This window comes from Bos taurus, chromosome 14 (assembly GCF_002263795.3).
Source record: "Bos taurus isolate L1 Dominette 01449 registration number 42190680 breed Hereford chromosome 14, ARS-UCD2.0, whole genome shotgun sequence".
In the NCBI taxonomy this organism is placed as follows: domain Eukaryota; kingdom Metazoa; phylum Chordata; class Mammalia; order Artiodactyla; family Bovidae; genus Bos; species Bos taurus.
Window position 1 is genome coordinate 35626220 of NC_037341.1, and position 13689 is coordinate 35639908.

At 38.6% G+C, this 13689-nt stretch overlaps 1 protein-coding gene across 1 annotated transcript in view; it reads right to left on the reverse strand.

Moving 5' to 3' along the window:
• The window catches only part of TRPA1 (transient receptor potential cation channel subfamily A member 1), a 55718-nt gene that overhangs the window by 15040 nt on the left and 26989 nt on the right, over positions 1-13689 (reverse strand). The window contains exons 8-15 of the mRNA XM_015474483.3: positions 13272-13320; positions 10435-10534; positions 9696-9796; positions 7992-8161; positions 7741-7905; positions 5193-5307; positions 3774-3940; positions 895-988 (exon numbers count right to left, since the gene is read on the reverse strand). Of these exons, the coding sequence (XP_015329969.1) occupies positions 895-988; positions 3774-3940; positions 5193-5307; positions 7741-7905; positions 7992-8161; positions 9696-9796; positions 10435-10534; positions 13272-13320 (961 nt within the window). The remainder of the gene's footprint in view (positions 1-894; positions 989-3773; positions 3941-5192; positions 5308-7740; positions 7906-7991; positions 8162-9695; positions 9797-10434; positions 10535-13271; positions 13321-13689) is intronic.

Consider the following 13689-nt stretch of genomic DNA (forward strand, 5'->3'; position numbering starts at 1 on the left):
GCAGTACTAGGAGTCATAACAGACATCATGAAAAAGAAAGACAAGTCCAGTCAATTGTGCTGTGCAAGGAAGAACCAGACACAGGCCTGGCTATTACAGTTTGAAAGCTTTGTAATAACCAGCGTAGGCAAACTGAAGGCTGGGCTACCAGAGGAAGGGGAGGGTCATGGGGGAAGGATTGTGTTTATTATACAAATATGTGATGTGAGGCTAAACTAAAAGACTTTTAATTCCCCCTAGTTAAAAAAAAAATTCATAATATGAAAATAATACCAAGTCATTATAGAAAATGAACTAGAAAATATATAGTAACATGAAGAAGAAAAGAAAAACCAAATCATAATCACAACTGTAATTCCTATTAGCATTTTGGAATAATTTCTATGTTTTCCATATGTGAATATTTATAACTTTTTACTATTCATAATGCTGCAGGAAGCATCATTGCATATAAATCTTTCTGTACATCTGATTATTCATTAGGACAGATCCAAACAACTGGAATTACTGAGTGACAAAATCTGAAATCATGTTTGCAACTAATAGATGCAAATTTGAAACAATCACATGCATGCCCCCAAACCCCCACATCTAGAGGCTTTATTCAGCTGGCAACCTCCACTAGTGCTCTCTGCTCTAGACTTGGATTGTTTGAATAAAAAAAATATGTTTAACATATTTTCCTACATTGCACGTAACCACTAACAGGATTTTTTAATCCAAGTAGGTCCTTCTCAAATTTGTTGGCTAGATTCCCTTGTAGCCTATATAAAACTAGACGCTTAACTTTAAAGATGGAAATTACTATGTTTAGGTTGTAATTACAACAATAAATCTTCACATTTTATTACATGACAAGCATATACCCAAAGGATTTTTGTTTTTAGAACTTACTTTCATGCATTCAGGGAGGTATTCTACCAGTTCTATAACGGGACATCTATTGGTAGGAGAACAATGATTAAAAACCTTGAAACATTCTCCCCATCTGTAAAAAAATAATAAACACAATTCTTAAACTTTCTGTTGTGTGCAACAACAGAACTACCAGTTGAAATTCGAGATTATTATGTTTAGGAGAAACTGATTGGTTCCAATGGAATCAATATGTGAACTGAAATCAATCCAATAGAGTCCTTGTTCATTCATGGAAATTAGAAATGTGTGCAAATTCAAGGATGGCTGTTATAATCACTGTTCTGACTCTTTATCTAAATGCCTTTTCAAGAAGGTAGGTTTTGACCTTGATTTCCCCCTGAAGTCATGAAGGGGCATTACTTTCAAAGCTGGTCATGCTGTATGGAGATACCCACATTCACAAACATACAACAGCAACATAGTACTGGGAGATGACACTTTACCTTTAACCCAGGCACACATCATGTATTGAATTAAACTACAAAGTAACATGTGTCAGGGCTTCCCAGGGGCTCAGTGGTAAAGAATCTGCCTGCCAAGCGGGAGACAGTGGGTTCGGTCCCTGTGTTGGGAAGATCCCCTGGAGAAGGGAATGGCAATCCATTCCAGTATTGTTGCCTGGGAAATCACGTGGACAGAGGAGCCTGGTGGGCTACAGTTCATTGGGTTGCAAAAGAGCAGGACATGACTGCACAACTAAATAAGAACAACATGTATTAAGTACATTAATAAGCACGGGCTCTGTGAGAACATCACAGATTTGCATCTTTCTTTACTGCCATCTGGTTGGACAGGATAAGGAGATGTTTATGATACCAAGAATGAAAGAAATCTATAACAGGAAGTAAAAAAGAGCCCATTTATCTCCAAGATCCTATCTTTGTAATAGGAGGCTAGTTCTAAAAGCTACCCAGACATATTTTCTGTTAACCCTATCAGTAAAGTCCATCTAGGATATCTGTACCATCAATAGAAAACTCCAGGTTGCACTGATGAGTGCTTCTAAGGAAATGGGCCAGGGGACCTGGAGACTTCCCATGCTCCAAAACACAGGCTTGGTCTGCTATGAATATGAGATTGCTCATCTCTGAGTCCACTACTGGGGGACACTGGGCCTTGGTGAGAATCGATCTGTGATGACTAATACATAGAACAGATTATGTTTGAGACATGGGACAAACTACCCTCCAACTTCATCATTAAAACTCCTTAGAGTACAGTTTAAAAAAACCCACAGCCACACAAAATCATGGGCTAAAGGAAATTTCATTTCCTGGCACTGGTAACAATAGGGATTTACCTTGGAGAATATTTTCACCAACATCCAGTTTGGGGGTTTCCATTGGGCAGGAGAGCTTCAGGCAAGTTCAGGTGAGTCAGGGCAGAGTTAGCCTGAGAAGACCATGGTGCCACAGACTACAGACACCTGACCCCTGGGAGCCTCACAAGAGTGCTGTGAAGTGGGTCTGTGCTCCCATCACTTAGAAATGGAAACTGAAGACCAGAGAGTTTAAGCAACTCTTTGGGTGTCTGTGGTCACTCAAAGAGTTCATTAAAAACTTTAGGGAAACAACTGACATTTTAAAATGTTGACTTTTGCATCTGTCTCTAAGGCAAGGGAAATAAAAGCAAAAATAAATAGGACCTAATGAAACTTAAAAGTGTATTCACAGCAAAGGACATCATTGACAAAAAGACAACCTACTGCATGGAAGAAAAGATTTTCAAATGATATGATGCAGCTCATATAATTCAACATCAAAAAACAAACAACCTGATTTTAAAAAATGGACAGAAGACCTCTATAGACATTTTCCCAAAGAAGACAAATAGATAGCCACCGGGCACATGGAAAGATGCTGCTAATCATCAGAGAAATGCAAATTCAAACTACAGTGAAATATCACCTCATACCTGTCAGAATGGCTATTGTCAACAAGAACACATATAACAAATGGTGGCGAGGATGTGGAGAAGAGGGAACCCTCATACATTGTTGGTAGGAATGTTAATTGGTACAGTCACTATGGGGGTGCTTCAGAAAGCTAAAACTAGAACTACCATATGATGAAGTAAGTCCACTCCTGGGTATATAGGTATACAGGATATATAATCCTAAGGAAAAATAAAAACACTAACTCAAAAATATACATGTACCACAGTGTTCAAAGCAGCATTATTTACAGTTGCCAAGGTATGGAAGCAACCTGTGTCCATCAACAGATGAATGGATAAAGATGTGGTATATATATGTGTGTGTGTGTATATATATACATATAGATAGATAGATGTAATGGAATATTACTCAGCTGTAAGAAAGAATGAAATGTTGCCATTTATAACAACACATATGGACTTGGGAGGGTATTATGGTAAGAGAAATAAGTCAGAAAGACAAATGCTTTATGGTATCACTTATATGTGAACTAAAAATAAAACAAATTAGTGAATATTTTAAAAAAGAGAGACTCGTGGATATAGAGAATAAACCAGTGGTTACCAGGAGGGAGAAGGAAGAGGGGAAGAACAAAATAAGAGTAGGGGATTGGAGGTACAAACTACTATGTATCCAACAAATAAGCCACAAGGATATAATGTACAACATGGATTATAGGCAATATTTTAGAAAACTATAAATGGAATATAACCTTTAAAAATTGTGAATCACTGTGTTATACACCTGGAACTTACATAATATATTGCACATCAACTAAACCTCAATTAAAAAAAAGGAAAAATAAATAAAAATGGTGATCGACAGCTGAAACTTTGATTCTTTTTCTCCTCCTGCTTCCTCTCGGATTATCCCCAGTGCCGGAGCACACTAGACACTTGAGGGCAGGACGGCAGCGTACCTTTTGCTCCTGATGGTCGTGAGGACCACCTCCTTTCTCTTATTGTGGATTGCAACGTGCAGGAAGGAGGCCTGCTGCTTGTTCAGGACCACATCAGCATCGTAGCTCAGGAGCAGGGAGACGGCTTTGGCATGGCCCTCCCTCGCCGCAAAGTGAAGCGCGGTGTTCTTTCAGAGAAAACAGAACCCGGACAATCCAGTGACAAAGGCTACTCATCCTTTGGCTATTTTACAGCTTTGTTTCACTGTTGAATTGCTTAAGATATTATTAACAAAACTATTTAATGACAAAGAGTTAAAATTTGGGGCTCCCCCAGTGGCTCAGCGGTAAGGAATCTACCTGCCAATGCAAGAGACCTGGGTTTGATGCCTGATAGGGGAAAATCCTACGTGCCGTGGAGCAACAAAGCTCCTGCATCACAACTGCTGAGCCTGTGCCACCACTACGGAAACCACGCACCTAGAGCCTGTGCTCCACAAGAGAAGCCACCACAAGGAGAAGAAACCTGTGCACCACAACTGCAGAGTAGCCCCCGCTTGCCGCAGCTAGAGGGAAAAATCCATGCTCTTTCAAAGGTCTAGCACAGCCAAAAATAAAGTAAATTTTTAAAAAATCACAGGTTGATAAAAGGTTGCCAGTCTCTAGTTTTGCCACAAAAAGGCATTTTAAAAAGCAATGATAGTCCTCTAGGCTCTGTCATTTCGTGAAAGAACGTGCATTTCAATACTCATTCTCCAAAAAAGAATGAAGGACATTATAGTGGACTGAAGGACAGTCTTTCAAATCAAATATGCTTAGTTTTAGGGAAAACTTACCCCTGTTCTCTTCATTTCCCTTGGGTGGAAATTTTATCATCAATTCACGTGGGCCTGTAACAGGCCTCTGAGAGACTCACCAGCTGTCCTCAACATACATCCACCCCTTGGGGCTGTCTCCTTATTCTGTTCCCCTTTGACTCTTTCCTCACTAACAGTCTGCATAATAAGGGATAGTTAGGGAGTCTGGGATGGACATGTACACACTGCTATCTTTAAAATGGATAACTAACAAGGACCTAACAAGGACCTACCAGGAAACTCTGCTCAGTGTTATGTGACAGCCTGGATGGCAGGGGAGTTTGGGAGAGAATGAATACATGGATATGTATGGCTGAGTCCCTTTGCTCTCCACTTGAAGCCATCACAACATTGTTCATCAGCTGTACTCCAAAATAAAAGTACAGCTGTTCATCAGCTGTACTCCAAGTATACATGTCCATTCCAGACTCCCTAACTATCCCTTATTATGCAGACTGTTAGTGAGGAACCCAATATAGGTTCCCAATATAGGAACCCAAGAAGGGAAAAGAAGGTTTCTGGCAATGTTGGAAGGTTCCTCTATGCCAAGATTTGGGGTAGGTATGAGGAACACAGTACATACCCCTTCTTCATCTAGCCGATCTGTGCATTTCAAGTTAGTGTCAAGAATAACCTTCATGGTCTGAGTATACCCGCCCAAGGAAGCATGATGCAAAGCAGTCCAGCCATTGTGGTCACTGTTAAAGAAGAGAAAACGTGTGCATTTACCTTACAGATGAAAAGGGGAAGGACACCTCCCAACTGAAAGTGGGTCTGATGATCAGAGAAAACAAACCATACCTGAGATATTTGAGTTCTAGCAAGTAATTATGTATTGTTGTTATTGTGTTGCTAAGTTGTGTCAGACTCTGCAACCCCATGGACTGGAGCCCACCAGGCTCTTCTGTCCACGGGATTTTTCAGGCAAGAATACTGGAGTGAATTGCCATTTCCTTTTCCAGGGGATCTTCCCAACTTAAGGATCAAACCCACATCTCCTGCATTGGCAGGTGGATTCTTTAGCATCTGAGCCACCTGGGAAGCCCAAATATGTATTGCCTGGTTAATTAAACATGAGTTAATTTCAAGCTTAATTGGATGAGGGCCTCCCTGGTGGCTCAGATGATTAAGAATCCGCCTGCAATTCAGGAGACCCAGGTTCGATCCCTGGGTCGGAAAGATCCTTTGGAGAAGGTAATGGCTACACACTCCAGTATTCTTGCCTGGAGATTTCCATGGACAGTAGAGCCTGGTGGGCTGCAATCCATGGGTAAAAGTTGCAAACTCTCAGTTATAAGATAAATACTAGGGATGTGGTGTATGACATGAATAAATATAATTAAAACTGCTGTATGTTATAAATGAACATTAACAGAGTAAACCCTAAGAGTTCTGATCACAAAGAAAAATTTTTTTCTTTTTTTTTTCTTTTTCCATTTTTTGGTATCTGTATGAGATTAAGGGTGTTTGCTGAACTTACTGTGGTAACCCTTTCATGATACATGTGTTTTACCCCTTAAGCTTACACAGTGTCAATTATAATCTCAATAAAATTATAAAAGAAAATAAATAAAGTCTATAAACACATTATCAAACACTTCGGGTGAGTGAAACTGGAGTTAGCATGTCTGTGTCATACATATTTTCTTTAAGGCTGTAATGTACTTATACACACTATTTTCAATATTGCTTTATTCTTTCACTGAATATTGTATCAAAAATTTTCCATGATGGTGTTATTAGTCCTTGTGGTTACCATTCATGGCTAATAATAATAATGATGATCATTATAATAATAATATCATTATACAAAACATGGATAGAAGATGCTTAGCTTATTGCCACTTTTTTTTTCTAAAAGTTCAGGTCTAAAGAGATTGTTCCTCTCATACTCTCAAAAATTCTTACTTGATCCTTTAGGAAAATGTCTGTCTTTTCTCTCAGAAATTCAAGATATGAATACAGTGAACACTTGCCTTTTTTCCAAATTAGACATAGAAAAAAATGTGTGAGATACTGATACAATTTAATTTCAGGGCCAGTGAGTAACCGTATTAGGTGCAAGAGACACCTCGCTATTACAGTTATGACATAGTTATGCAAGAGCTCTTGTCTTCTGGGTTCACCTAGGGTCCCCTTTGCAAGTCTGTTGCCTGGTGTTCATTTGGAAGCAGGAAGGAGCTAAGCAGAACATTCATTTCACGGCTGCATCATTGCTGTGCTGGGGTTGGTACTCTGATAAAGAGATGTGTTTTTTAACATTAGCCTAATAAACTCTCTGCTACCATGTTGGTGCAATTAGAAATTAGCCCATCATACATCTATGAAACACTTCTGGGTTTTCCTTTTATTTTTACAAAGATGTCATTTAATGATGCCACTTTTTATTGTACTTAATTATTTTAACTTGGGCTTCCAGTGGCTCAGACAGTAAAGAGTCCACCTGCAATGCAAGAGACCTGGGTTCAATCCCTGAGTTGGGATGATCCCCTGGAGGAGGGCATGGCAACCCACTCCAGTACTCTTGCCTGGAGAATCCCCATGGACAGAGGAGCCTGGCGGTCTACAGCCCATGGGGTCACAAGGAGTCAGACATAACTGAGCAACTAAGCACAGCACATTTTAACTTGGTTTTGTTTCATGTGTTAGATTTCTTTTGTAGTGAAATTCAGGAAATTTTTATGTCTCATGTTGCAGCTTAAAGGAAGTTCTTCATGTCCATCAGTCATCATACTGAATGAGATGTAGAGTCTTTGATTTGTATAGCATGTATGTGTGTGTCTGTAAAAACACACTGCCTTGTATCTGCCAAAACAGCTGATAGCATGATGAAGGTATATAGGAGAAGGGATATCTCAAAGATTCTGGAAATTACACAAAGCCACTTATTCTGTGACTCTGAACAAGGCCTTCAGCTCTATGAACCTCAGTGTTTTCAGTTGGAAATAATACTGACTTCCCTTTCAATATTTAATAAAGCATGTTATGTTTTGAGGATTAAGTGAAATGGGTAAAAGTACTTAGTGTGATTGAAAGGGAGATATTATAATCAAAAATAAAATATAAAAAAAGCCTGACAATGTCTAGCCAGTTACAAAGAAGATGTAAATATTGCAATCTTATATCCTCACCTGAGAAATAATGCGCCCTTTTTCAGAAGTAGCTGAACAACTTTATCATGCCCATTCTTTGCAGCCAGGTGGAGAGGAGTCATTCCGTGCAGGTCACCTTCATTCAAAAGCCTCGTGTCACTTATGTCTTGCAGGAGCCTCTGACAGGTATTGATACGCCCATAACTTGAAAGAAAAAAAGTTTGATATTTTCAAAGCAAATATTTAACAGAAAGAGGACATGCTTGTATGTCGCTTAAAGTGACCCTTACCTGGCTGCAAAATGCAGGGGTGATTTCTTATCTTTGCTTTTGGAATGAATGGACACATTAAAGTTGAGGAGGTTGTTTACAGAGACAGGGACCCCCTGTCGACATGCATAGTGCAGAGGGGTGCACCCATCATTGTCCTCGTCCATCACCAGCTCTTTTATATGTTGCATCTATGGGAAAGATGGATATTCTGAATATAACTCCGTGATGATGCTAACAGAGTTTTTCAACCTATTTTATAGGATAGTATTTTCTAACAAGGACCAATATATACACCTGAGTGGAAAGTATAAATAACCTTAAGGGTTATATACTAGGGACTTCCCAGGTGATGCTAGGGGTAAAGAACCTGCCTGCCAATGCAGGAGATGCAAGATATGTGAGTTCGATCCCTGGGTCGGGAAGATCCCCTGGAGAAGGAAATGGCAACCCACTCCAGTATTCTTGCCTGGGAAATCCCATGGACAGAGGAGTCTGGCAGGCTATAGTCCATGGGGTTGCAAAGAGTCGGACACAACTGAACAACTAAAAACACACACAAGGATACTAGAGTAAAATAAATGCAGATGAAGATGTGTGCTCTGTCTCCCTATAATGTGTATTACTGTATTAAAGGCGCTGAGAAGTCCTAAGAATAGGAAATGTATTTAATATTTTAAACCCAGCATTTTCCAAATTCTATTTGACCACAAACCAACCTTCTCATCTCTCCCTTCATTTCACCCCCCATGCCCAGCCCAATAATACTTAACCGCTTAATATTAATGTGCTCTGTTAGTCAAAATTAGCAAAACTGTTAAATTAGTGTCACTTTAAAAAAATGAATAAAATTAAATGAAATTAACATCACTTCATCTTTTAAATAAAAATCAAATGGCAAATGAGCAGCTTAAATCAATCCATAAACATTTTATATTTTAGATATTCAAATATATTTGACTCTTTAAGACACAGACTATATTAAAATCTATTAAAAAAGTATGATGCACTTCAAATGTACCTAACAGTCACTCAGTAAATATTAGTTGGTGAATATAAATATAGAGATAATGTTTTCAATTTGTCAACAAGCATGCTGAGTAGTTTTTCTTCATTGATTAGGAAGTGCTGCTAATTCACTCATGTACTTGACTTCTCAATTGATACACAATTCATAATGGTCCAAGAGTGAAGGAAAGGCATTCTATTATAGATAAGGACATATGGAAACTCTCCATAACTTAGAAAACAGTCCCAATGTAATTTATTATTATCATTATCATAATCATCACTGCTGCTGCTGCTGCTGCTAAGTCGCTTCAGTTGTGTCCAACTTTGTGCAACCCCATAGACGGCAGCCCACCAGCCTCCGCCGTCCCTGGGATTCTCCAGGCAAGAACACTGGAGTGGGTTGCCATTTCCTTCTCCAATGCGTGAAAGTGAAAAGTGAAAGTGAAGTTGCTCAGTCGTGCCCGACTCTTAGCGACCCCATGGACTGCAGCCCACCAGGCTCCTCCGTCCATGGGATTTTCCAGGCAAGAGTACTGGAGTGGGCTGCCATTGCCTTCTACTAAGTTGTAAATATTCAAATATGACATCTTTCTTTAAAAATAAAATTTAAATTCCAGACTCAGCCTTCAAAGGAATAAAAATCATAATAAATGAAATCACTTTACCCTCTATTGAACCCAACTCATTTTATGGAAATCCACACATATGTATTACCTGCAAAAACTCAGGATGCAAATTTTTTAATCCATAAGGCTGTTGAACAGTCAAATGCAAAAAATTACGTCCAAGATTATCTTTTATGTCCACACGGGCACCTAAAAAGCACAATATAAATATAACTCCTACTCATTTATTTAAAGCATAGCCTATGGTGGATTTTCAATGTAAGAAAATAAAAGACTGACTTAAAACTTTGCCAGTGTTTAAGTTAGAGAACTTTATTTAGGTAAGAAAACTAAACATGGTTTAAAATGTGTTTATCTTGCAGTGTGCATGTGTGTGTACAAGGGGTAGAGAATGTGTGATTTATTACATTATTTAATATATGAGGTCTCATCTTTTAACACGTAAAATAGAATTATAGAGAGATTAGAGATCAAGGGAGAAGAGGTGAAGGTATCTCTTTTCTTCATTATCAGACTGGGTTAGTATCTAAAATGGGAACAGTTATAGCACCTACATCAGGTGGATTGGTTCACTGAGAGGATGCAGATAAAGTGTTTAGTGACATGCCTGGGATGTAGTCATCCCCTTACAAAGGTTATCAATTCTTGTTCTGAAGTTATCTTTCCAAGTATTATGCCCTACTGGGCTGAGAATTATTCTAGTTATGGGAAGTATCCCATTTGTGTTCACAGCACCTGGCCCACAGCCTGGCACACAGTAAATGGACACTGAGTGTTTAACCAACCGAGTAGCAGTTCTAAAGGCCTGGTTCAGCCCCTCTTAGTACCTTTAGAGAGGAGCAAATTTACAGTATTCCAGGATGCAGAAGCAGTTGCTAATAGAAGTGGAGACCGTCCTTCAGAATCGGTGATATCAATATCTGCTCCCTAAAATAAAACAAGTCATTCAACAAAGAGCCTATGAACAGACAAAACAGCTCACACTACAGTCTGTAACTTAGTGTTCATTCATTGGGACAGAATGTCCAAAATACAGCTAGCACTCACGCACATGACTGCTTGACATTTCCCCGTAATTCGTGTTGCATGAATCATAGAGAAAATCAAGGCATTATTCTCTAACTTCAACAACTGAAGTCTTTCTCACATGTTAATCTTTTGACTGACATCTGGCAGTAGATCTATCTTCCTGCCAAAATCATAAAATGTTGACCTATATCACTAGTTTAGTTCCCACTGTAAGAGAAGATTGTTAAATATCTGTGGTTAAAAAAAAATCTAAGTTTATTTCATTTGTCATTTTAAAAGCATTCACAAGAAATCATTCACTTCTATCGCCAAGATAGTGGATCCTGGGAGCTCTCATCATAAGGAAAAAAAATTTTTGTAACTTTCATGGTGACAGATGGTAGCTGGACTTGCTGTGGTGGTCACTTTTCATTGTATACAAATACTGAATCATGCTCTACACCTGAAATTCACATAATAGTACATGTTAATTATAACTCATGAAAAAACAACTGTTCTCTTTTTAAAAACTCTACTTCATCTGAAACAGATGAACTGAAATAACTGAATTGTAATCATTCAAATCCTAAAGTAAAATTTTAGTCAAATGTTAAAAAATGTTTGCATTTAAGAAATCACATCTCATATATATATATTTCAAGGGAATAAGTTGGTATTTACCATTACATATTATGGTTATAATATTTGATATGACAAGAAACAAAAACTTTTTAAAAGTTCATGGAAAGAATTCTATCTTTTGCACAGGGTAATAAAAATAGCTTAAACTCCGACTGGGGCTAGGATCCTGTTCTTTTGGGACCCACTGAATACAGATGACAAGGGCAGCCTGATAGTGATCAGAGAGGTCCTGCCATCCTCTTACAGAAGAGAGGGCTATATTTGCAGGAAACTGTGAATAACAAAACTCTGGGCTATAATGAGTCTTCCAGGGATTCTCCTATGTAAATACCACAATTTCAATAGTTGCTATTGACAACAAGCACAGGTTAAATACTCCAAGCCAGACTCCATTCATTACTGATATGATGGGGCTTAAATAAATACATCATAGACTCATCTGTAGAAAGGGCTTACTAAAATTGAACCCAAAAGCTGACTGAGTGAAAAAGGTCTTGTGCTTTCACTTGTAACAAACCTTGGACAGTATTTTTAGTTCTTCATGTTTTCATTGTTTGAAAGCTGGCACGGAGGCAGCAGGGGTAGAAGATTATAATGGAAGGTGAAGGGCACACTTGCTTTCTGTCCCGCCTCCACCTGCAAGCCACTTGTACTGAAGAGGGGTTGACAGAGTCAACAAGCCTGACCCTTTCCCAGGACTGGGTCACAGGAGAGCATTCCTTGCCATGAACCTATCAACTCCCCACAAAAAATGCATTGATATGGGCATCAAAAGTATACTCTGGTACTTCTGGCTTCCTGGCAATGAGGTTTGGCCATTATGCATTCATATACAATATACCCTATTTGTGAATGTATCAAGTATCTTTTTTTTCTTCTAGTTTTATTGAAATATAATTGACATGTTGTTGTTCAGTCGCTAAGTCATGGCCAACTCTTGGTGACCCCATGGACTGCAGCACTCCAGGCTACTCTGTTCTCCACTATTTCCCAGAGCTTGCTCAAATTCATGTCCATTGAATCAATGATGCTATCTAACCATTTCATCCTCCACCACCCTCTTCTCCTTTTGCCTTCAATCTTTCCCAGCATCAGGGTCTTTTCCAATGAGTTGGCTCTTCACATAAGGTGGCCAAGTATTGGAGCTTCAGCTTTAGCATCAGTTCTTCCAAGGTGGTTCAGACAGTAAAGAATTTTCCTGCAATGCAGGAGGCCCAGGTTTGACCCCTGGGTCGGGAATATCTCCTGGAAAAGAGAATGGCAACCCACTCCAGTATTCTTGCCTGGAAAATTCCATGGACAGAGGAGACTGGTGGGCTTACGGGGTCACAGAGAGTTGGACACGACTGAGTGACTAAAACCTTCATTTTCATAACTGACATATAGCACTGAATAAGTTTAAGGTGTGTGGCATAATAATTGGACTTACAGATATCATGTAGTGATTATCACAGTAAGCTTAGTGTACATCCCTCATCTCAGAGATACAAAATTAAAGACATAGAAAAAATTTTCAAAATGTTTTGCAAATGTATCAATCATCTTTTTGTAAACTCTTTTGCTTGTAGGCAAGAAATCAAAGAGAAAAACAACTATTGTATATTAATGCATATGTGTGGATTATAGAGCAATGGTACAGATGAACCTATTTGCAGGCAGGAATGAAGATGTAGAGAACAGATGTCTGGACACAGGGGTAGGAAAGGGTGGATGAACTGAGAGAATGGGATAGACATATATACTACCATGTGTAAAACAGCACAGGAACCTCAGCTTGGTGCTCTGTGGTGACCTAGATGGATGGGATGGGGGAATGGGAACCAAGAGGAGGAGGATGTGTGTATACTCGTAGCTGATTCACTTAATCATACAGCAGAAACTAACACAATATTGTGAAGCAAGTATACCCCAATTTGAAAAGTTTGATTGAATTTTGAAGATCCATGGTATGTAATTATATGATTTTTCAACCGTAAATAGTAATAAAAAATAAATCTGTCAAAGAAATAGTTACCACTGAAATTAAGTAGTCAGCTAGTTCATGGTGATCAAATAATGAGGCTCTGCAAAAAGAGAATTATAAGCATATTAAGGAACTATTGATATAAATATACACAATAAAGCTACTATTCAATATATTCAGAAAGTGAGTTTAAAGGATCATTGAATAACATGATAAAAGGCTAGAGAGTTAATAACCTTTCAAAATCTACAATTGGATTCTGATTAGGGTAACTTTTCAAGTAGGAGTAATAGAGAAAGATAAAATACATCACAAGATTTTCTTCCTCATCTTTCTGCAAACCTATTTTCTCCTTGTAAAAAAACCATCATGAACATGTTCTGAAGTGAAGAGTAAAATCTGTCCTAAGAGTTTAAAATAAAGGCCAAAAAACTGGCTATTACCACTGTGACCATGAGAAATAGCAACA